The following is a 23,368-nucleotide window of genomic DNA, read 5'->3' as shown; positions in this document are numbered from 1 at the left end:
CATAGAAATTTTAAAAAAGCTTTTGTATAAACAAAACCAGTGCAGTTAAAATTAAAAGAAAACAGGAAAGTGGGAATTTTTTTTTCATAAAAATCTAAATATATCCAAAATGTGTAAAAAAAGAACTGTTGAAAATTTATGAGAATCAGATCATTTCCTAAATAGATAAATGATTAAATGATATTAACAGGCAGTTTCAAAGAAAGAAATCCAAGCTATCAAGAATCATATTAAAAAATAGTTCAAATCACTCACAATTACAGAGATGAAAATTAAAGCAGTTTTAAACTCCCACCTCATAGTCATCAGGTTGGCAAAGATGACAAGTGGAAATTGATAAATTTTGGGAAAATAGATACTCTATTATGCTATTGGTGGAGCACTGAATTGGTTGAGCCATTCTGCAGAGCAATTCACAACCATACTGAAAAAGTCACTAAACTATGACTTTTAACCCAAAGATCACTAGAGAAGAGGAAGAGGACCCATATCTATGAAAATATTTATATAGTAAATCTTTTTGTAGTAGTCAAACACTCAACCTTAAAGGGGGGTACCACTTCTCTGGTAATGGCTAAGCAAATTAGAGTATATTAATGTAATGGAATATTATTGTGCCATAATAAATTATGACATGGACAGTTTTAGAGGAAACTGGGAAGACCTATAAGAACTGATATAGGATGAAGTGTGCAGTGTCAGAAGGATAATATTTACAGACAAAAACATTGTAAAGGAAAAAAAAAACTTTAAAAAGCCATTCTAAAAACTCTTTAGAACAGGCCTTTGTGCCAGGCTTGTGATTGATTTCCTGAACTTCTCTCCTTTTTCTTCTTTTTTTCTAGGTGGTCTATAGTAAACTTCCATGATAGTATTGCTTCTCCTTCTGTCTGTAGATTTTCACCTTAATACTCTTAATCATGCTTATCTACTTTGCCCCATAGAATAGTTCACAAGAATACCTTCTTAATATATGGATGTCTTAAAATGACTCACTCAAGGTTACATAGGTTGTTAAGTTGTAAATAGTTGGATATTAGAATTTTGGGCATCATCCTCCAATATAGTGCTTCTTTTGCTTTTGAAATAACTGCTATTGAACAGATAATCAGGAAATAATGATTGCCTCTTGGAAATTTTTACATAAAGTAACTTATGAATTTATGTTATTTCATTTGAAGCATATAGTCCTACACTGAATAATATGGAGTCAGAGGCTTAGAATTATTTTACAGTATCTCTGCATTTACATGTTACTTTGAAAGATACTTAAATACTTACGCTACTTTACTTGGTAAGCAAAGGAGTAGAGGAACAACAGGTGAGTCTTGATTGCCATAAATGATGAAACCCATTTCATTCAATCTGCTTCTGAAGTATCTTGTGTTTTGTGCAAGTTGCCGGACTCTCTGCATTCCTGGAAAGAGATGGGCATGAAATTAATTCATTGGATTAACATGATACGGTTTGTTGTCAGGAAAAGGAAGCAAAAGTCACATCAGTCTAGAACATACCAGGTGTTTATGTGGGCTCATTGTTAGGGGCTAGGCAGAATTCAAGACAGTAAAACTCGAGGTGTAGAGCAAACTTGTGGCCACTTTGGCTCCCATCCTATCATGGTGGTACTCTTGGAATAGAAGCATATTTGCTACTACAGGGACTGCTTCTGTTTCAGCGAGGTGAAGATGCAGTAGGGAACAGATGCCTGTCCCCCTCAGCAGGTATAGGAGGTGCTAGAGCAAAAGAAGGGAGTGTGATGCTTTAGATATGTTGTGTACAGTTCATTAGGCTGTGAGACAGTAGCAAGAGAATTGCTTTTCAGTGGGGCTGGGGCTTATGTATGAAACATCTCTTGATGAATTCTTTTTCACCTCTGTTTTTGATTTTAATCAGGACCCACGAGAATTGCCTCATTCACTAATACTTAAAAGGTAGTATATGAATGGAAGACAGTTGGATCATGTTGAGATTTGTGGGTGATCTGAAGGGGAATGCTGGTTTTTGTTAGTCAGAAGGGTGATATCAGAGTTTAAAGTATGAAGTAAGCAATTGTGCCTTGGTAAGGGCTTTTTTTTTTTTTTTGGTGTTCCAAGGCATTAAGCTATTCCTTATTCTGAGAATATTCACCAGTGATATCTCCATTGATTACACATGGGAGTAGACATTGGAAATCAAAGAAAGTTGTAAGTCATCTGCCTAGTCAGGATCTTGCCTTTCAGTAGGTGAACTCTAGACTTTTAGGAGCTGGAAGGTATTTTAGAGCTTATCTGGTCTTATTTCACAGATGAGGCCCAGAAAGGAATAAAGCCCAAAGGCAGGTCTTAATCTATGTTATTTTTAAAGCATATCAGCTAAGAAATGGAAATTTGGTATCTTCTTTGAGTGTCTTATGATAGTGTTATTATCTTAATTATGAAATTAACTTTGTGAAATACTAAATTATTAAATTCAGCAGCACAAACACAGCACCCTTCAGAATTCCCTGAGCTTCTGTGTCTGTAGTTGGTGAAGGCAAATGATAATACCACTTCCTTCTCTTTGCCTCATGGTAAGGTTACTCCAAGAAAATGTTTAATAAAAGTACTTTTGAATTAAATTTCACTTCTATAAACTTCTCATAAATCACGAACGTGATCTGGATTATTGGGAGTTTGGACTTATTTGGGCCTGATGGATCAGGGAAAACAAAATAATTTATTTGGCTCTTTGGCTGGGATGAATCATAATTTCAGTAATTAGGCAGATGTATAAAGGGGGAGCTCACAGTCACATTAGTGTATTGTTGGTGGAGCTGTGCATTAATACAACCATTCTGGAAAGGTATTTGGAATTAAATAAGTGGCTAAGATATACATACCCTTCTATCCAGATACTCTACTGCTAGGTATATACTCCAAAGAGGGCACTGACAATAAGAAAGGTTCCATATACACTAAACTATTGATAGCAGCATTCTTTTTGGTAGTAAAGAATTGGAAACAAAGTAGCTATCTATCAGTTGAGAAATGGCTAAATAAATTGTTGTACCAGAATGTAATGGAATGTTACAGTGTTGTAACAAATGATACACATGATGAATAAAGAGAAACATAGGACTACACTGATACACAGTAAAGTAAGAAGAGTGAGGAAAACACAACTGACTATAACAGTTTAAATGGACAGAAAAAGAACTACCAAAAAATTGAAAATAAATGTTACAAAATTGTAAAGAATAAGTTTGATACCAAAGGAGAGAAGGCATCTTTTTCCTTTTAAACCCTAACCTTTTATAAGTCTGGGAAAGTCTATAGGTATATATTGCCAGGTATTTTTCAGTGTACGGCAATTTTTTTTTGCTGGATTTTCTCCTACTTTCTTTTTTGAAGAAATATCAGGATTATTTTTAAATAAAGGATGGCTCTCTAGGTGGGAGGAAGGAAAGAACTCTAGGTAGTATAGAAATAAGAGATATAAATAATTTTTTTAAATAAAAGGGGGAACTTAACTATGGCCTTGAATATTTCCACCAGAGTAGGGGAATGTAAACAGAACCCTTGGGAATAGAATCACATAGTTGACATGTGCCTAACTAAATGCTAATTCTGAGAGAAGCTGGTTATAGATACAATCCTCAGGAAGATGGATAGGAATTTATGCTGGTGATAGTGGTTCTTTTTTTTCCCCTTCCCACTCTTACACTTGTGAGTATTTGTCTATATTAGATACTATCTAATGCTTTAACCTAGAGGCAGCTAGGTGATATAGGGCAAAGAATGCTGGGACTGGAGTTAGGAAGACCTGAATTCAAATATGGCCTCACTAGCTGTGTGTCCCTGGGTAAATCACTTAACTTCTCTCTTTTTCACTTTCCTTAAGTGAAAGGTGGTTATGAGGATCAAATGCACTAATATTTGTTAAGGGCTTAGCACAAGGCCTGGCAAATGGGCTCTTTATAAATGCTTGTTTAATTCCTTTCTCTTTCTTTCTTCTGGTCCTGAACGTTATGTTAACCCTCTGTTTCCTACTCTTAATAATGTCTTTTCTTTTATTTGGCTGTTCTTAAGGTACTGGTGAATGTGGAGTGGTCACAGCTCAGGTGATTAAATGGATCAAATGAGTTGCCTCCCAAAGATGCCATTGAATCACACTGCAGGCCCACTTTCTGGATATCTAAACTCCACAACCTGCTCACACCTGGAATTCCCTCCCTGCTCTTAGCTCTCTAGCTTTTGGATAACATTTTCCTTATCCTGGGGGACTTTACTCCCTCAAAAACCCTAACCAAAAACCTTAAGTTTCTTATTTTTCTCATTTCCCAAACCCACCCTATCTCAGATCCACACAGAGATGATCATACTCTTGATCTTACTATCACTCCCAAATGCTTCACTTCTATGTCTAATTTTCCTTTATCTGATCACATTTTGGTTGACATTCTGCCTTCACCTTTGCCTTGCATTCTCAAAACTTGTTCTTGCTTTCCTCTCTTCTTCATCTTTACCCTTTAGTGAATCAGTTTAGCTCTGCACTCTCTTCTTCTCAAGTCCATTTTCCCCTTATCCTACCAAATAGATTGCCCCCCCCTCCCCATGTCTGAAACTTTCTCTCTACTTCCTGTCTTCTTTCAGGCCACAGCTAAAATCTCACTTTTTGCAAAGAGCCTTTCCAGATCCCTCTTAATGCCTATATGTTTCTCTCCAATTTATCTTGTATGTATCTAGTTTGAAGACAGACTCTGCTCTTAAGGAGCTTATAGTTTAATGAGAGAAACAACATGGAAATAACTAGTTTGTGCATAGTTGTTTTCATGTTGTCTCTTCCATGAGACTATATGCTCCTTGAGAGGAGGGGTTGTTGTTTGTCTTTCCTTGCATACCCAGTACTTAGCACTACACCTGGCAAATAGTAGGCACTTAATAAATGCTAGGTGACCATCTGACCACATACTAAAGGAGGCTTAGTCAGTACTGATTGATCTGTAGAGGGGTTTGAATAGAGATTTCAGGCCTCTGTTTTGTCTTCAAGTGGATTGATGGCTACACCAATTTTCTGGAGAGAGGGCCCTGAATCTGTCTTTAAGTAGATATGAGTCTGAAAAAATATGACAGTCTAATATCATTTAGACACAGAAATTGACAGTTATAAAAGTCAATACTTATTGTCTATGTAACATTTTGTTGGTAATGTGTGTTCATATTCCTTCTTGTATTTATGTTGCAGGAACTGGAATGTGTAAGAAGTAAACAAGTGGGGTGGAGCCAAGATGGCAGCTGGAAAGCAGGGACTTGCTTAAGCTCTCCCCCAGGTCTCTCCAAGCACCTGTAAAAATGGCTCTGAACAAATTCTAGAACTCCAGAACCCACAAAATAGCAGAGGGAAGCAGGGCTCCAGCCCAGGAAAACCTAGATCGTCACTGGGAAGGGTCTATTACACGGACCTGGGAGTGGAGTAGAGCCCAGCCCAGCGTGGACCATGCCAGGACCAACCAGACTGGGAGCCAGGCAGAACAGACTGTAGGGCATTGAATCATTGAGCTGTGGCAGTTATGAGACTTCTCAACCCACAAACACCAAAGACAACATACAAGGTTAGTGGGAAAAGCTGCTGGGACAGAGTGAAAGGAGTTTGCAGTTGGCCCTAGCCCCAGGGGCATGGAAGTGGTGCAGGTCTAGGGCTGCTTTTGGAGCTCCAGCTGTGGTTGCTTCTGGCCCAAGGTCCACCGTGTGGGAGAAATTAAGCAATAGATCGGGGCAGGAGTATACAGCCTGCTTAGATCTGGGTCGCGGTCTGGGTTGGCAGTTTTTGGGGGAGGAGGAGCACTGGTATGGCAGAGTTTGCTGTGTAGAAGTAGCTCTGAAAACAGCAGCACAGCCCCTTAAGCTTGGGACAGAGTACTCTCTACTCTACAAGCAGTCATATGCTGACAAAAAGCTCAAGGGTCAAGTAGTTGACTGGGAACATGGCCAGCCAGTGAAAACAGACTCAGATTCAGACTCAGACATTAGAATCTTTCTTTGGCAACAAAGAAGATCAAAACATATAGCCAGAAGACATCAACAAAGTCAAAGAGCCTGCATCAAAAGCCTCCAAGAAAAATATGAATTGGTCTCAGGCCATGGAAGAGCTCAAAAAGGATTTGGAAAAGCAAGTTAGAGAAGTAGAGGAAAAATAGGGAAGAGAAATGAGAGTGATGCAAGAAAATCACAAAAAACAAGTCAATAACTTGCTAAAGGAGACCCAAAAAATACTGAAGAAAATAACACCTTAAAAAATGGACTAATACAAATGGAAAAAGAGATCCAAAAAGCCAATGAGGAGAAGAATACCTTGAAAGGCAGAATTAGCCAAATGGAAAAGGAGGTCTAAAAGACCACTGAAGAAAATACTACCTTAAAAATTAGATTGGAGCAAGTGGAAGCTAGTGACTTTATAAGAAATCAAGATATTATAAAATAGAACCAAAGGAATGACAAAATGGAAAATAATGTGAAATATCTCATTGGAAAAACCACTGACCTGGAAAATAGATCCAGGAGAGATAATTTAAAAATTATTGGACTACATGAAAGCCATGATCACAAAAAGAGCCTAGACATCATCTTTCAAGAAATTATCAAGGAAAATTGCCCTGATATTCTAGAACCAGAGGGTAAAATAGAATTTGAAAGAATCCACAGGTTGCCTCGTGAAAAACATCCCAAAAAGAATACTCCTAGGAATATTGTCACAAATTCCAGAGTTCCCAGGTCAAGGAGAAAATATTGCAAGCAGCCAGAAAGAAACAATTTGATTGTTGTGGAAACACAATCAGGATAATACAAGATCTAGCAGATTCCCCATTAATGGATCAAAGGGCTTGGAATATGATATTCCAGAGGTCAATGGAGCTAGGATTAAAACCAAGAATCACCTGCCCAGCAAAACTGAGTATCATGCTTCAAGGCAAAACATGGATTTTCAATAAAATAGAAGACTTTCAAGCTTTCTCAGTGAAAAGACCAGAGCTGAATAGAAAATCTGACTTTCAAACACAAGAATCAAGAGAAGCATGAAAAGGTAAACAAGAAAGAGAAATCATAAGGGGCCTACTAAAGTGAACTGTTTTGTTTACATTCCTACATGGAAAGATGATGTGTAATTGGTGAGACCTCTCTTGTTATTTAGGGTAGTTGAAGGGAATACACACACACACACACACACACACACACAAACACACACACACATATATATATAGACAGAGGGCACAGGGTGTGTTCAATATGAAGGGATGATAGCTAAAAAAAAATCAAATTAAGGGATAAGAAAGGCCTATATTGAGAGAGGGAGAAAGGGAGAGATAGAATGGGGTAAATTACCTTGCATAAAAGTGGCAAGAGAAAGCAGTTCTGTAGGAAGGGAAGAGGGAGCAGCTGAGGGGGAACGAGTGAATTTTACTCTCATTGGATCTAACTTGAGGAGGGAATAACATATGCACTCAATTGAGTATCTTCCCCCAAATGAAAGTAGGGGGAAGGGGATAAGAAAGGGAGGATGATGGAAGGGAGGGCAGATAGGGGGAAGAAGTAATCAAAAGCAAACACTTTTGAAAAGGGACAGGGTCAAGGGAGAAAACTGAATAAAGCAGGGGCAGGATAGGATGGAGGGAAACATAGTCTTTCACAACGTGACTATTTATGGGAGTGTTTTGCGTAATGATACATGTGTGATCTATGTTGAATTGCTTGCCTTCTTAGGGAGAATGAGTAGGGAGGGAAAGGGGAGAGAATTTTGAATTCAAAGTTTTAAAAGATGCTCACAAATAGTTGTTTTTGCATGCAACTGGGAAATAAGATATACAGGCAATGGGGCATAGAAATCTATCTTCCCCTACAAGAAAGTAAGGGGAAAAGGGATGAGCGGGGTAGGGAGAGTGGGATGACAGAAGGGAGGGATGACTGGGGAACAGAGCAATCAGAATATATGTCATCTTGGAGTGGAGGGGAGGGTAGAAACAGGGAGAAATTTTGTAACTCAAAATCTTGTGGAAATCAATGCTGAAAACTAAAAAATATATTAAATAATAAAGTATGGAATAAAAAAATAAAAAAGGAAGTAAACAAATTCTTAGCATTGATGCAATGTAGTTTTAAGCATTTGGGACAACTAGATCTTCACCCAGCTAAAATGAGTGAATTTGCCCCTTCAACCAGGCCAAACAGAAGAATAAATTTAATTCAGAGTTAAATATTCAAATGGGCCCTTGTCTTGATTGTATGTAGCACTGAGAATTTGCAATGAAGTATTTCAAACTGACTTTCAAAATCTTAGTCCCATAAAGATTCTATTTGCCCTTCGTCTAATATGCACTACTGATAAAATACACATTTGCCCGTGCTAATGCCTACCCCATTACTCCCCCTTGCTTTCTTCTTTTTCCCACAATACAAGTCCAAAATGCATTTTCTTAGCATCTCCTTGTTAGCTCACTGTTTCAACAATTAGGCTAGCAGCTGCTTTGGAGGTGAAAAACCAACGCGAGCCCAACAACAAGAATGCTGCAGGCCCAGGTTCTTTTGATCTGCTTTACTAAGGAAAGCAACGTTAAGGAGTTAACAATATTACTTTAATCCAGCATACAAATATCATTCACTTAGTTCAGGGGAAAAAGCCAGCACCCTGAACTTCAGAGCAAATACAAACAAATTACAAACATACATTTATGAACAGACCAAATGCAATTTATATTTGCCAAGGAACCATCAACATCTGCGTTCAGCTGGGAGCTCGACAAACCTGGCTCAGAGGCATGCGCCACTCCTGCTGTGGCTCAGAGCTCCGAAAAAAGAAAGCCAATCTCTGGTTTTATATATCTTGTTCAGGGTCAAAGGTGAGTCACACATGTGACTTACCCATGTGACCTAAAATCATCAAAAAAATGCCACTTAAACCCATGTGGTCTAAAAACCTCTGATGTCACAAACATGTCTCTCAAACCCGTGTAAACTAGGCTTTCCTTTGAGGCAAGGAGGTCATCAAAGACTCCTAATTTAATCAAGCAAACAGGCCAAACTCTTCAAGGGCACTTGGTTGAATAAGTGCTAAGAGCTCACCTTGATTCCCAACGCACTCAGGTAACCACAAGAATCATGTCTACACAAATACCAAATCATTTAACCTTGTCTGATTCTCATCAAGGTCCCTGTGATTTCTTTTAAAGCCAGGGCTCTGTTTCATAGATGAAACAGTTAAGTGGATCTATAGTTCACCGTACCTTTGGCTTTAGAAGTCACCTTTATAAGTACAATGTGGAAAGGTGTGGCTAGATAACAGTTTATTTGAAAAAGTTTGAATAATGGAGTGAAAATTCAATATGAATCAAAGTCACAAAATCTGATGTGATCTTAGCTTGCATTAAGAGAAACATAACGTACTGAAGAAGGTAATAGTTCTATTGTACCTGCTCTGGTCAGACAGCATTTGGAGTTTTGTGTCTAATTCTGGTTTCTACATAGCAGTTAATCAATATGCATTTATTAACCACCTGCTAAGTGCCAGTACACCAGAAATATAAATGCAAAGAATGAAGTAATCTTTATTCTTGAGAAACTTTTTCTATTGGGGAGACAACCTCTATGTATATAAGTACATGCAGAATAAATACAAAATAATTACAAGGCAGTAAAATATGTGGTAGGGCAGGAGGGCAGGAAAAGCTTTGTGTAAAAGATGGCACTTGAGCAGTATATTGAAGGGAGAGATTTGTTCAGTGAGGGAGAGGTGAAGAGGATGAATTTTATGCATTGGAAACCATTGCAAAGATATGGAGATAGAAGCTGGAGTGCCATGTGTGAGCAACAGAGAGAAGACTAGTTTAGTTGATCTGAGAGTGCTGGAAAGGAGTATTGTTTAATAATGTTCAGAAGATAGGTTAGGACTAGGTAGTGAAGGCAGAATACTGTCAAGCTGGAGAATATTCAGAGAAGAGGGACTAGGATGATGGGCTTCAGGACCACTGTCAGTGGAATATTAGTTGAAAGAACTAGATATATTTAAGTTAGAGAGGATAAGGCTTGTAGCTATCTTCAAAGTATTTTAAAGGATTTTAAGTGGAAGGGGGATTAACTTGTGTTGTTTAATTTCACTAGACAGAACAAGGTATATTGAGAAGTTGGACGAGACAGGCTTTAAGTAATGAAAAATTTCTTTTCCACTGGAGATAGAGTTCCTCTTCAGTGAAAGTCTTCAGGTAAAGATTAGATGACCCATTTGTTGACTAAGTGGATAATATTTCTGTATGAGTACAATTTAGCCTTCTAATTCTGAGATTCTATGGCATACTAGATAAGAGTGCTGCAGTTAAGAGTCAGGAAGACCTGAGTTTAAATCCTAAATCCTACCTGTGATATATCACTTAGCCTCTCTAAACCATAGTGTTGGTTGATAAAATGGGCAATATTGAGTCCTGTAGGACCTTCATCATAGGATTATTGTGTGGCTCAAGCATATGTATTTCTTTGAAAATTTTGAAGTGCTATATCAATGCCACTTATTATCCTCTAGAACTGTACAAAAATAAACTTAGTATCTTTTCCATTTGAGTACCCTTTAAGTATTTAAAGACGGCTATCATGGTCCTTCTAAGTCTTCTCTTCTTGATGTTAAACATCCCAGTTTTCTTCATCTATTTCTCATGTGACATGATTAAAAAAATCCCATTACCATCCTTTTCATGCTTCTCTGGGCATGCTAAAGTTGAGTGGTATCTCTTACAGAATGAGATGCTGAGAGTTTAGAACAATGTTATACATAGAATATAAACCATGCATAATACAGTGAGGCTACTTCCCTTGCTGTGAACACTATGCTCTGCTGGGACACTACCATATTGTCTCCTGATTCATTGAGCATAGTGTTTTGCAAATAGTAGGTAATTACTGTCTTGTTATTTTTGAAGGAATGAAAAATTTATGGTCAGGAGTTTGAACTACCAGCATTATGCTATCCAGATAACTAGAAATGATTTGTTCTGGAATCTTAAAAATTCGCACACCTACATATAGCTTTAGTTACAGAGTGAGATGGATATATCATTCAAAGATAAAGTGAAGGAAATTGGCATTGGCCAAGGAAATAGGAAAAAAATATTTTTCCAGGAATGGCTGTTCTGGTAATCAATACACTTATTTCTTCAGTATCTCTCTCCTATCGAGGAGAACATGATTTGAGTGGTTTCTGAAGTGTAAAATATGGAATTTATCTACTTTGACCCAGAGAGTAAAAGTGTTTTGATCCAGAGCCATCTTTAATGGCACACTCCTACATTCACAGTATTTTCCTTTTTCAGGGGACTTGCATTTAGACAAGAAAAAAAGAAAGTTTAGGTCATTGTAGAAACCAATTTGTATTTGTCATTGGACTTAATTTTGGCCCACCAGGCAAGACTTTCCTTTGAAGCAAAGAGATTGATTCAGTTGTAGGACTTCTTAAAATATACATTTCTTTTTTCTACCCTCTCTCAATTCCCCATGGGAATAAAAAGACTTGGGCAAATGAAAAAACAATCCAGATGTGCAGGGTGGACAGTAGTAAAGAATATGGAGAGCTGCAGAAACATCTGGATGGATTTTGTTACGTGGATGTAGCCTCAGTGGTTCTTGGAAAAGAACTCATTTGCAACATGTTGTGACCCTAGAAATTCACACATGGTATGAAGGGTAACACATTTCAAAAAAAGGAACACCAAAAGTGGCAATACTGTCTCTTTCTGCTTTTTAGTAAAAGATTTTATGATAAATGTTCTATACATATATAGGATGATGAGGGATAAGGAGGGACTAAAGAAGTAAGAAGACAGTAGACAATAAAAAGGACAAAGATTGAATGAAGAACTGTGAGAACAGAAGTATTTTGAATATAGTAATTGAAACTAATGCACCAAGATATTTACAATATTAACATTGAAATGTTTGCCATATGATTAGTTGCCTTCACTATTTATGCTTTTTGTTGATTACCCCTGCAGAATGAGCAGATGATTTCATCAAGCTGTTCCTAATGATTTCTCAGTGTTTCCCCTGAAAGGCTACAGTGAATTCATAGGTTCAAAGTCCTACGAATGATCTAAATTGCTTTTCTTAGTATTATAATTTTTGCACTTGTCCATGATGACTCATCTTTCATGGTGTTGCCCTGCTACTTAACTGTATCCTTCTGTCCCTTCCATTCTTTTTTTTGTTTATTTTCCTTTCCTGTTTACCTTTTTCTTTTTTTTTAATTCTTTTTTTAGAGAAGGCAGGGTAATTGGGGTTAAGTGACTTGCCCAAGGTCACACAGCTAGTAAGTGTGTCAAGTGTCTGAGATCAGATTTGAACTCAGGTCCTCCTGACTCTAGGGCCAGTGCTCTACTCACTGTGCCACCTAGCTGCCCTGCCTTCCATTCTTAGTTAAACTAAATATACCTTTGTCACCAGGTAATTCCACCCTTTTACTTCCTATCATTCAATAACTGCCCATTCATAATACCAATCCCTAGCATATTTTTCTTTTAAGAACTCTGTGTTTTATTACTATCCTTTGTTTCATATTCTTGAACCAGTCAGCCTAGTACAGCAGACAGGGTTTTATAATACATTGTGGTTATAATGTTTTCTTATGTAGGTTACTATGAATGACTCCTATGAAAGATTTTTCAGGAAGTTGGATAAGTTACAGTTCTTTTCAATCACTATATTACTCACTCTTTAAAATTGAAAACATATTTCGAAACTTAGAGGGCCAGGGGAGTCATCTATTCCTATTAAAATTTCCTCATCTTATATAGTGCTCAGAGGTCCATGATTAAATGGTACTATCATTATGAGGTCCATGATTAAATAGTGTATCATTAGCACTGATCATTCTTGAGGCTTGGTAGGCAATCCATAGCATTTCAGATAAAGAAGGCACTCAGATCCCATTTTAGTGGCATGAGGGCTACTTGATGTTGCCATGCTCCACTTCCCACCACTTCTGAGAACTTCCATTTTAGTAGATCCTGTTCCCTTTTTTCATGGTATCACCATTAAGACCACATTACATAGGAGATGCGGTTCCATGGTTAAATAAACTATAGGCAAAGGAAGGCAAGTGTGTATTTGGCCTCAGGGCTAGATTCTTAGAGGAGGGCTAAGTGTTTCTGGCTTAAGCAAGATTTAGGTGGTGGTTTAGGTTAGGGAGCAGTTGGGGATAAAAAAGGCATCTGTGGAGTACATTTCTACCATAGGTTTTCAGAAACTTATTATCATCATACTCACTGCCACCACCATCACCACCATATAAGCATATAATTACCATTTTTAATCCCAACTCAGTTAAGTAGTACTTAAGCAGATCAATTCACTGAGCAACTGAGAGGGAGGAGCCTTAGTTTCCTTATCTGTAAAGCAAGGGCTTTGTTTGTGATGATCTCTAAGATCCCTTTTAGCTTGAAATCCTATGATCTTAAGGGCTAAATTGTGGCTTGTACTCTGGTAGACACTGTAGCCTGAGATTAAATATCTTGTGATCTGCCTTTTCCAAAGGGATCACTTATTTGGATAAACCTCACTCTCTACCTTTACCCTGTTATAGAAGGCAGGAAACATCCTTTGCTAACCAATCTGTGAAGACAGCCTGTATATTGCTATTGTATCAGTTCAGTTTCCAAACTTTTCCTTCTAAAGAAATCTCCTGGGTTAGAAAAAAGGCCACAAACACTTTAACCATCTCTCCAGTACTATTAAAATAAAACCAGCTGGGCTAGGAGAAGGAAAACAAAACACAAAGCGTCTTACTACAAAGCTTTTTGGTTGCTAATAAAAACAATGGTTTGTGGTATTTCCAAAAATGTTTGGTACAAGTCAATCTCTGAAGGTCTGGGAGGAAATACGAGCAGTGGAAGCTCCCAGATCTGTCAAAAGTTAAAGAACATTTCCTCTCAATCCAGCATTCAATGATAATGAAAGGCATTTTAGTAAAAATTAAATGATAAGGAAGGCTTTGGTGATCATGTAGGCCAATTCCTGTGCCGCATCATTTTTCTGTAGCTGTCAAAAAATGGTTGTCTATTAGAGGAAACATGGATATACCCAGATGCCTTGAGTTGACTTATTTTATTATTTGTTTTCTTAAAATATATACAGAATTGTACCACATTGTCTACTCTTTCCTTAAATTATTTAGCATAGTACTGAATACAGATTTGGCTGTTTAAAACACGTGGTGAGACAGTATTGCTTAGAAAATAAGAGTTCTTTCCCTGATGCTAGAAGGATATTTCCACAAATTATATCTTACAATTTAAAAAGTCCATTACTCTAAAAAAGTAAACATTTGAATAAAAATCAAATAGTTGGCCAAAATATCTGGCTGTGAAATACCATGTAATCTTTCTTCCCCTTTTTCTGCCTATCCCCTATTTCCATGGGGATTCCTTAGAAAAAGATTCTTCCCTAGATCATGACAAAGCTCTAAGGCAGGAGAAGGGAAGAGGATTGTGAAGAAGAGTTGGAACATGGAGACAGAAACTTGATGTGTGTTATTTTAAACAGACATCAGACAGAACACTTTGTTTTCTAACACTTTCAGTGGCAAAGGAATCCTCTAAAAGATAGAGTCTGCTGATCTGCCAGAATAATAAGGATTACTTAAGAGGTGACAAATTCACTTAGCAGGCTGGGAAAAGAAACAACAACAGCAAAAAAAAAACCAAGAAATCCCCAAAACACTTCAAATAGTGATTTTCTTGGAGAGATTTAGAGCTTTATCAGTTCATTTTTGATGTTAAATCCCCAGGGTTAAGAGATATTTTATGGTCAAACATATTTTCATAGACCCTAGTCAGAACCGTATTGGATATGTGCTCCATTATTGTGCAAGAATAGGGCTCACATTGCCAGTAGATGGCTGCCTCATTGAATGAATAAAAAAGCATTTATTAAGCACTTACTGTATGCAAAGAACTATGCTCAGCACTAGGAGTGTAAATAGAAAAGCAGAGATGGTTCTTGCTCTTTAGCTCATATTCTAAGGAGGCATTGAAAGCAGAACTAGTGAAGGAACAGTGCTTATCCCAAGGCCTTGGGTTCAGGATCTTGGGTTTTGTCCATCCAGATCTCAGGAGAAATAATGGTTGAAGTGGTACTGGTGGTTCGGCTTGCCTGCCACGAGCTACCTCCTGTTTTTCCTTCAGCATACCTTTAGGTATTGAGGAATGCCCTTAAATATCTACTCCCTAACCTTCCTTTGCTTTTAAATTATCTATTCCCAAATCCACCAGGGACAGAAGGTAGCATGGTGTAGTGGTTAGAGAGAGACAAGAAGACTATGCTGAAGTGCTGCCTCTGACACACGCTGGCTGGGTAACTGATAAATCACATAACCTCTTAGTGTCCCAAGTTTCTTTAATATTATAAATTGCAGAACAGTTGTTGAATGGAGTTGGTAGAGGGAGTTTCTTTATGGGAAGTTCCGTGAACCCATGAAATTATAGGTTTGAACCAAAAACCAAATACCAACAAAAACCAAAACCAAAAAATATCTTGAGGTCCCTGAAATTCTGTTATTAGAGAGCAATTCCATTTTGGTTGCTATGTCTGTTCCTAAAATATTGATGGAAGGTTTAAACCTTAATTTGTCATCAGTTGAATCCTCAAAGGAGGGGAGCAGTTTATCAGTTCTCTTTCCAAATCTAAGTGTCAGCTAGGAGTAAGATTTTGTGGGCATGGGATATGGGGATATGTGCCTGTGACAGGTTGGAGGTCCAGAGAGTTAATTGAGTAGTATTTCTTAAGTGTTTGCTGTGTCAGGCATTTTGCTAAGTACTGGCATACAAAGAAAGGCAAAATTGAGTTCTTGCTCTCAAGGAGCTTATAATTTAATGGGGGCGATAACATGCAAACACCTATGGATCAAGAAGATCTTTACAGGATAAATTGGAGGCAGTCTCAGAGGGAAGGCACCAAGATTAAAGAGAACTAAGAAAGGATTCTTCTTACAGAAGATGGGACTTTAGCTAACTCTTGAAGGAAGCCAGGGAAGCTATGAGGTGTAGACAAGGAGGGGGAGAATTTGAGTATGTAGGACTGTAAGTCAGACTCAGGAGATAGAGTGGTGTGTGCAAGGAACAGCAAGGAGGCCCAGGTCACTGGATCAGTGACCATGTGGAGGAGAGTAAGTAAGGTATAGGAAGATTGGAAAGGTAGGAAGGGACTAGACTATGAAGGGTTTAGGGAGCCCCTGGAATTTATTGAATAGGGAAGTGATAAGGTCAGATCTATATTTTAGGAAGATGAATTCACAACTCTTTGGAGGATGGGTTGTAGTGGGGAGAGACTTGAAGCAGGGAGAACAGCTAGGAGCTCTGTTGTAATAGTGCATAGAGAGGAGAGGGAGTTGGTGAAGACAAAGTTACAATTTCATACAGAGCTAGCATCAGATAATCAATGTGTTGTTTTTGGTGAAAGAGAATAGCTGTGGTATAAAGGCAAGGGCACAAGACTTGGATTCTAGTTTGAATTCCAGCTGTACCCTTTGACCACTTGCATGACCTTGGGCAAGTTACAGTTATTCCTTCTACATCAGCTTTCCCCATCATGGTTTCAAAATATCAAGGGTCGGCACAAGAAATTAAATAGGAATTTTGGGGGAGTTTTGTGGAAGCCACAGATGACATGTGAAGGCCAGCAGATGATACAGAGCCTATGACCAAATACTTAACCCAAATTTTACAATAAGGTGCTGTAAGCACCCCATAAAAGAAAAAGAAAAGAGTTGGACTTCTTCTCTGGTATGGAGGGCCAAAAATTTTATGTAGATTTTCCAACTTGCAGGGATGCAATACCCCACAATGTAGAAGGAATAAATATACCTCTTTGAGTTTCAGTTTTCTTATACAACTGCTAATGTTCCTTTTAGCTCAGTATTTGATGCATGATGTTTTCCAGTGGAGCTTTCCGCTCTATTTTCTTCTATACGTATTTTGAAGGCCCAGTAGATTAAGTAGAGGGAAGAGAAATGGAAGGGCTACATCCTGATTTTACCACCTATCAGTCCTATTTTGGCAATGGATTAGTCTCTGTGTTCAGTTTTCACATTCAGGAAAGGGGTAGAATTTGAGTTTTGTGGATAGGGACAGATCTCATTAAAATTGTAAGGTAGACACACACTAACTTGATCAAAATATACCTGGTGTCTAGAAATCTGTCTATACCATTAACTGTTTTACTTTGCAAATGATGTAGGATCCCAGAAAGTTAGCCAGTAGCATTAGCTGTAAACTATCTTGTTCCTGAAATTTTAGGGAATTGTTGATAATACTTCACATTTTTCCCTAGTGCTGTCCAGAAAGCTGAAACCAGGGGACCAATGATATTTTAGTCTTTGATGGCTACACCACTCAGATGTATTTACACACTAGAGCTAGGCTCCATTGAATTCAGAGCACATGTTGAATTCTTTAATACACAAATCCACCTGCCTTAATATTCACCAGCTGTGTCTTCTAAGGGCCTGCTGAGATAGCAAGTCATCCAACCAGACTTCTCCAAACCAGGCCCAGATTTTATTTTTGCTCTGTGGTGCCAGGGTGTGGAGCACCACTGCACTTTTGTCCTTTACTGTTTAGCCGAAAAGGAGCTAACGATGGGGAAAATACTCTTATTTTCTACAAAAACACTGTGGAACAGTGACTCCCCCTTCAATCTCTAGGAAGTTATGGATGGAATAATTTTCATCTATTCTCTGAACGTAACTAATGTATAATTCCACATGTGTTGTATTCCAACTCATGATATGGGAGAAAGAATGCTTTACTTGAAGAGCTGAATTTGTAGTTGTGGGACCAAAGTCCCATGCCACTTACTAACTATAATTTTGGGCAAAGTAACTTAACCTTTCTGGGCCTCAGTTTCACGATCTATAAAGTGAGGAGACTAGATGATCCTTTCTCGTTCTAGATATGATCCTGTGAATTATTCCACTTTGTAACCTATATGCCTAGAGGAAATAAGCTTGAAAAAGAAAAAAAATTCTGTATTATTCATGTTGCAAAATGGCATATTATCTTTAGGAAGAGTGGAAGGAGACAGCAAAAGCTCTTTTTACTCCATAAAGCCATATAGAAATCCATTGGTGTGCTAATACTCCAGTTATTTGAGCCCTTCAAGGCAAAATTAAGTGCAGTTTTTATTGAACTGTTGTAAAACTATATCCTGAGTTGGTGTGAGGCAAATAGTGATTTTAAGTAGAGGGGCAGAAGGGGGAAGGTAGAAGTGGTTGCTGTCATTTTACGAGTGTCATGTAAAGCCAGATATCTATGCCCTTGTCACTACAGTTTAGCTCATTAGCTAACTGTGTGTTTGCCAAGTAATCTGAATCAGTGCTGCATGGAAATGGGCATAAGGTAGAGAGGCCATGCTGCCACTGCTGGCCCCCCAATCAAAACACAGTACTGTGGAGAACATATTTACTACACACAACAGGTTATTAATCACAGGACGTGTCAGTCTCTCAGCTGAAAGCCAGCAGTGCATATCTCACTCCATCTGTTATGTATTAGGTATTCCTGAAATGCCAATGATCTGAAACCATTTACGAAAGGGCAATGCATGCCCTCCTTTCCTATCTTTCCCTCCTTCTTCCCTCCCCTCCTTCTTTTTCCTTTGCTTAGTTGTCTGTCTCTTTTTGTAGTTGGTGACTGATTGCCAGCCGGATTTATGAAATATTAGGCAGGTTCTTCCCTTTTTTGCTAGAGGGTTAGAATACATGTTGAGATATGCAGACAGTGCATGAAGAATATGATAATATACTTTATGGGCTAATGGACCCATTCACTAAAGGGTTTCAAAGTAATGAACCTAAAAACTAAAACTCTTGGTTATATAGCACTTTATAATTTACAGGATACTTTAATATTTTTAAAAAGTTGTAGCAGACCTGCAGTTTCATTGGGAAAGAAATTCTGGTGTGAAAACTCCCTTTACCAATGCAGATCAGCACCCATGGCACAATTTGTATAGTCTTAGAGCAGAGGTTTTTAACTTTTTTTTTCTTTTTGGTCATGAACCCCTTGCACAGTCTGTTGGAGCCTGTGGACCTCTCCTTAGAATACTGGTTTAAAATGAATAAAATAAAAATATATAAAGTTACAGAGGAAACCAGTTGTCTTGAAATATAGCTATTTAAATATTTTGTTTAAAAAGTTCACAGACCTTCAGTGAAGGTTAGATGCCCCATCCAGGGACATGTGGCCAGTGTGTATCAATAGCACATTTCCTTTTAAAGCTGCTAAATGAGATTTCTGGTTCTTTCAGACCTGCATCTTAGAAAATGTCTCATTTGAGACTTACTATGGCAAGGCAGATACTCTTGTTTTACAGACAAGGAAACTGAAGGTCAGAGAAGCCAAAGGTCTGTATGATGTTCTGGAATGAAGTGGCAGAGGCAGGTAGGAGCCCACCACTCTGGGCCTAGGGTCTCTCTGTGGAATTCCGGCCTCTCCTGGGGTGCCACTGCCAATCTGTGTGCAGGAAAATGTAGTCAGCAAAGTTTGTGGTTGTATCCTTACTGCAGTGGAGTTTCAGATGCTGTTCCTTCCTACCTGGAACAAATCACTTAGTGTGTTTCTGCTTTAGTTTCTTTGTCAGCACCGTAAGAAGGTTGAATTCAGTGACTTCTCAGGTCCCTGCCAGCTCTAAATCTAAGATTATGGATATGTGCACCAACTGAAAATGGACATACATTTTTCAAGCATGAATTTCTGTGAACATACATGGTGATCTTCTTTAAAGCAATGAAGTAGTCATATAATGTATAGTTAGAGTCTAACCTTCTTTTGTCTTTGGTTTTCACTTTTTCTTTCTATGAGTAGGGATAAAAGTTCCCAGGTAGATTATAACTCTTAAAGAGATTAAATGGAATAATTTAAAAATTATATTTATCATTAACATGAACAGAGATGTTTTCCAAAAGCTGGAATCCAAAATTAATGCTGCATCAGAGGAAAGCAATATTTCATTTGAGAAATTTGTGATTTTTATTCCATATAAAGAAGAGCGAAAAAGAATTCTGCTTTGAGAGTTAATTGCTGTCACCCAGAATACTGTTTTTCAGAGACCCAAATCTCCTTACTTAGTTGCTCCGGTTTTTAAACCTGTCAAACCCAAGCATAAAAATATGTTTGCCCTATTCTAACTAATAGAGAAGAGGTTCAAGGTCACACCTGGAAAGTGCTAGTGCCACTTTTCTTCAACTCAGTCTTGGACCAGAAGCCATTTCAATATCTCACCTGCTAATTTCTGGAGAAAATTGCATAAACTCATTCATCCAGTAAATATTTATTGAATACCTACTCTGCATTAGGCCCTGTGGTCAGAGCTAAGAAGACTACCAATATTCCTTTCCCTGAAGAGTTCCTATACCACTGAAATTACTGATTCAGTCTCTATTTTTGTTCCTATATACAAATGCCCTCAAACACATATAAATAACTAATTAAAGTGGAATTGAATAAATATGAACAAGATAATCAGTATGAATGGGTATAACTGATTTAAAAATCAGCAAAATATTCAATCCTAACATAATTTAACTTTTATAGTTTTCTTTATCTTAAGCCATTTTGACAGCTGATAAAGAAAGAAAAGATACTAGGTCATAAATTAGTCTACAAATTTAGTGAAGACCCTTCAGAGTGTTCCAAACTTCTTGTAACAAATGATTTTTACTTTGAAGGGGAGAGTATCTGGACCTGTGTCTTCATCATTGAATTTCTGGTATGGAAACTACACTGCTGCCAGTGTAGAAGTAAATCAGAAACCCTTGGTAATTTTTAATTTGAGAGAGTTGCCTGGGGCAATGGAAGGTTATATGACTTGCCTTGATGATTCAGCTAGTGTTAGAGAAAGGTTTGAATCCAGAGTGTTTGATAGCTCTTTAACCATTACACCATGCTGGCAGTTCAATACAGAATTAAATTAATTTAAAACCCACAGGTAAGTCTAAAGTGTAAAATTCCATTAAGGCTTTGGGACACTGTATTTTGATAACCAAAAATGTGTCTTCAGCAAACAACTTAGAGAATTAAAAATTAGATTAGCTAGTTGAAGTAATATTAAGTCAGAAACATATCTTATGTAGTGCCCTAGAAATATAGTTTCTAATTTTACTTCTGTATTCTGGGATCCTGGGCTCAGAATTAAATCCCAAGTGTTCATTTGTGACTGATTAGCCTCAGAGCACGGAGCTGAAAGCAAATTTTTTTGTGTTCTTTGTGGGCCTATTTAACTCCTTGGCTGGGAATTGCACTCAATCCTAACTAACTACTGGGTAAATGCGCGCAAATGAGTAAAAGAGTATGGATGACATTAATCAAGAAACTCCACATGCATCGGATGGTGCATAACGTAAACCTGTGAACTCCCTACTACTGAGAAAGCAGTTCAAAGTACATGTCCTACTAATGGTTGGTGAAATAAAATAATCTTTTTACTCCAAAGACATCTTCCTTCTGTTTCTTCTAGAATTATATTTAGACTTAAGCATCTTCTTTTTGTAACGTGAAGGTGGGAGGCCATAAGGCAACTGGTGGCTACTATTAAGAGCAGGAGTGTCAGCCCCTAAGAGATATTAGAACCAGAAGCAGCAAATCTGCCTTAAGCCAGAATGAATGTATCTTCTTATATTCTTATCTTCTCTTTTATCCTCTTCCAGGTTAAGTATTTACCAAGTTAATAGGGAACAGTTGAAAACAAGGCTGCCTGAGTTCTGGCCCAAACAGACTATTTTTGCTTGCTGGTGTTTGTTGCTTGTTTCCCACAGGAAGTCTGCATCTTTGACAGAGATTTGGTACCATACGGAAAGGTAGTGAAAGCAAAGAGTCAAGGATATTGAATTTTAATTTACTTCTACTTTTCATTCATTGTGTGGTATGAAGGAAATCCCCTCTTTCTAAGGTTTCAATATATAAGGAAATAAACATCATTTTAGATGTGAGTTTCTCAAGGGGAAAGGACTATCTTTTGCCATTCTTTGTACCCCCAGCACTTTAGTAGGCCCTTAATAAATGCTTATTGACTGATTGACATTGCTTGTTGCTAAGTAATGTCTAGAGTACATGTGGAGTTTCTTGATTGAGGACCATATATGCAAAGTGTCACCAAATGAAATAAAAATCTAAAATACCATTTGAATACCTAAATACTTCACCATTCTTTATTTAGAAATACGGAGTAGTATGAACTATTAGGATTAGGTAGTGTCCAGATCATATTGATTAACATTTAGAAAACAGTTCAGATACATTGCATGGTGTCTAGTCCAGACAAATGGAGAAATGAAGCAATTAAATTGACTGTTAATTTAAGTAAATAATTTCTTTCACTTAGTTAACTAGACATTGCCATGTGAAGATATTGTCTTGCATTAACTGAATTGCCTTATTCTTTAGTTGATTGGGTATGGATCTAGCTTGAGAAGTAGTGATCTTGTGATGTCAGTCTTTAGTCAAAGAACTATTAAAGTAATTATAAACATTAGTGACATTTAACATCATGCACATGTATCTTTGTTCCCAGATTGATTATGCAAGAAATTTATTATCAGTTCCTGTTCACTCATTCATGCATGTATACATTCTTTTACTTACCAAGTTCTTTACTGGATTCTGTTTAAAATTGTTCAATCAGTATTCATTAGTGATATTCACCTATAATTTTTTTTTCTGTTAAGGTGCTTTATTTCTCAGTTTTTGAGAACGGTTTGCAAAGTATAGGTACCAATTGTTCTTCAAAAGTTTGATAGAATTTTGCTGTAAACCCGTTAGGACTAGGAGTTTTTTTTTCTTGGGTATTTCCTTTACAGCTACATCTATGTCATTTTCTGATATTGGGCTACATAGGATCTCTATCTGGTCTTCTAATACTTTGGTATTTCATAATCTTGAGGGTATTCTGCTGTTTCTTTTGTGTTCTAAATTTTGATAACATGTAAGTATATAATATACTCTGAGTTAATTTCTTTTGTTTTTGTTGTGATTTCACCTTACTCATTTGCTCTTTTATTTATTTGATTTGCCCCTTTTTAAAAATCAAGTTAGCTAAAAGTTTTATCGATTTTATTAGTATTTTCAAAAAACTAGCTTTTAGTTTTATCATTTTAATTTTTTTGTTCCTAATTTATCTGTTTTGCTTTCAGTTTTTAAAGTGATTAAAAATCTTTTGTGCTTATTTTAGGATTATTTGTTGTCTTTCTAATTAAAAAAAAATACATATTCAGTTCATTAATCCTTTCTTTTTAAATTTTCTTAATGTATGTTTGCAGGGATGTAATTTTCTCCCTGAAAACTGTTTTAGCTGCATCCCAGAAATTTTGTTATGTTGTTTTATCATTAGTT

The 23,368-nt window shown here is 37.3% G+C and overlaps 1 protein-coding gene across 2 annotated transcripts in view; it reads right to left on the bottom strand.

Moving 5' to 3' along the window:
* SPTLC3 (serine palmitoyltransferase long chain base subunit 3) overlaps positions 1-23,368 on the bottom strand; it is a 217,900-nt gene that overhangs the window by 29,139 nt on the left and 165,393 nt on the right. For both annotated transcript variants that reach the window (XM_036749299.1, XM_036749300.1), the window contains exon 10: positions 1,282-1,417. In XM_036749299.1, the coding sequence (XP_036605194.1) occupies positions 1,282-1,417 (136 nt within the window). The remainder of the gene's footprint in view (positions 1-1,281; positions 1,418-23,368) is intronic.

This window comes from Trichosurus vulpecula, chromosome 3 (assembly GCF_011100635.1).
Source record: "Trichosurus vulpecula isolate mTriVul1 chromosome 3, mTriVul1.pri, whole genome shotgun sequence".
Taxonomy (NCBI): Eukaryota; Metazoa; Chordata; class Mammalia; order Diprotodontia; family Phalangeridae; genus Trichosurus; species Trichosurus vulpecula.
The sequence above is the reverse complement of the archived record's forward strand: the minus strand, read 5'-3'. Positions and strand labels throughout refer to the sequence as shown.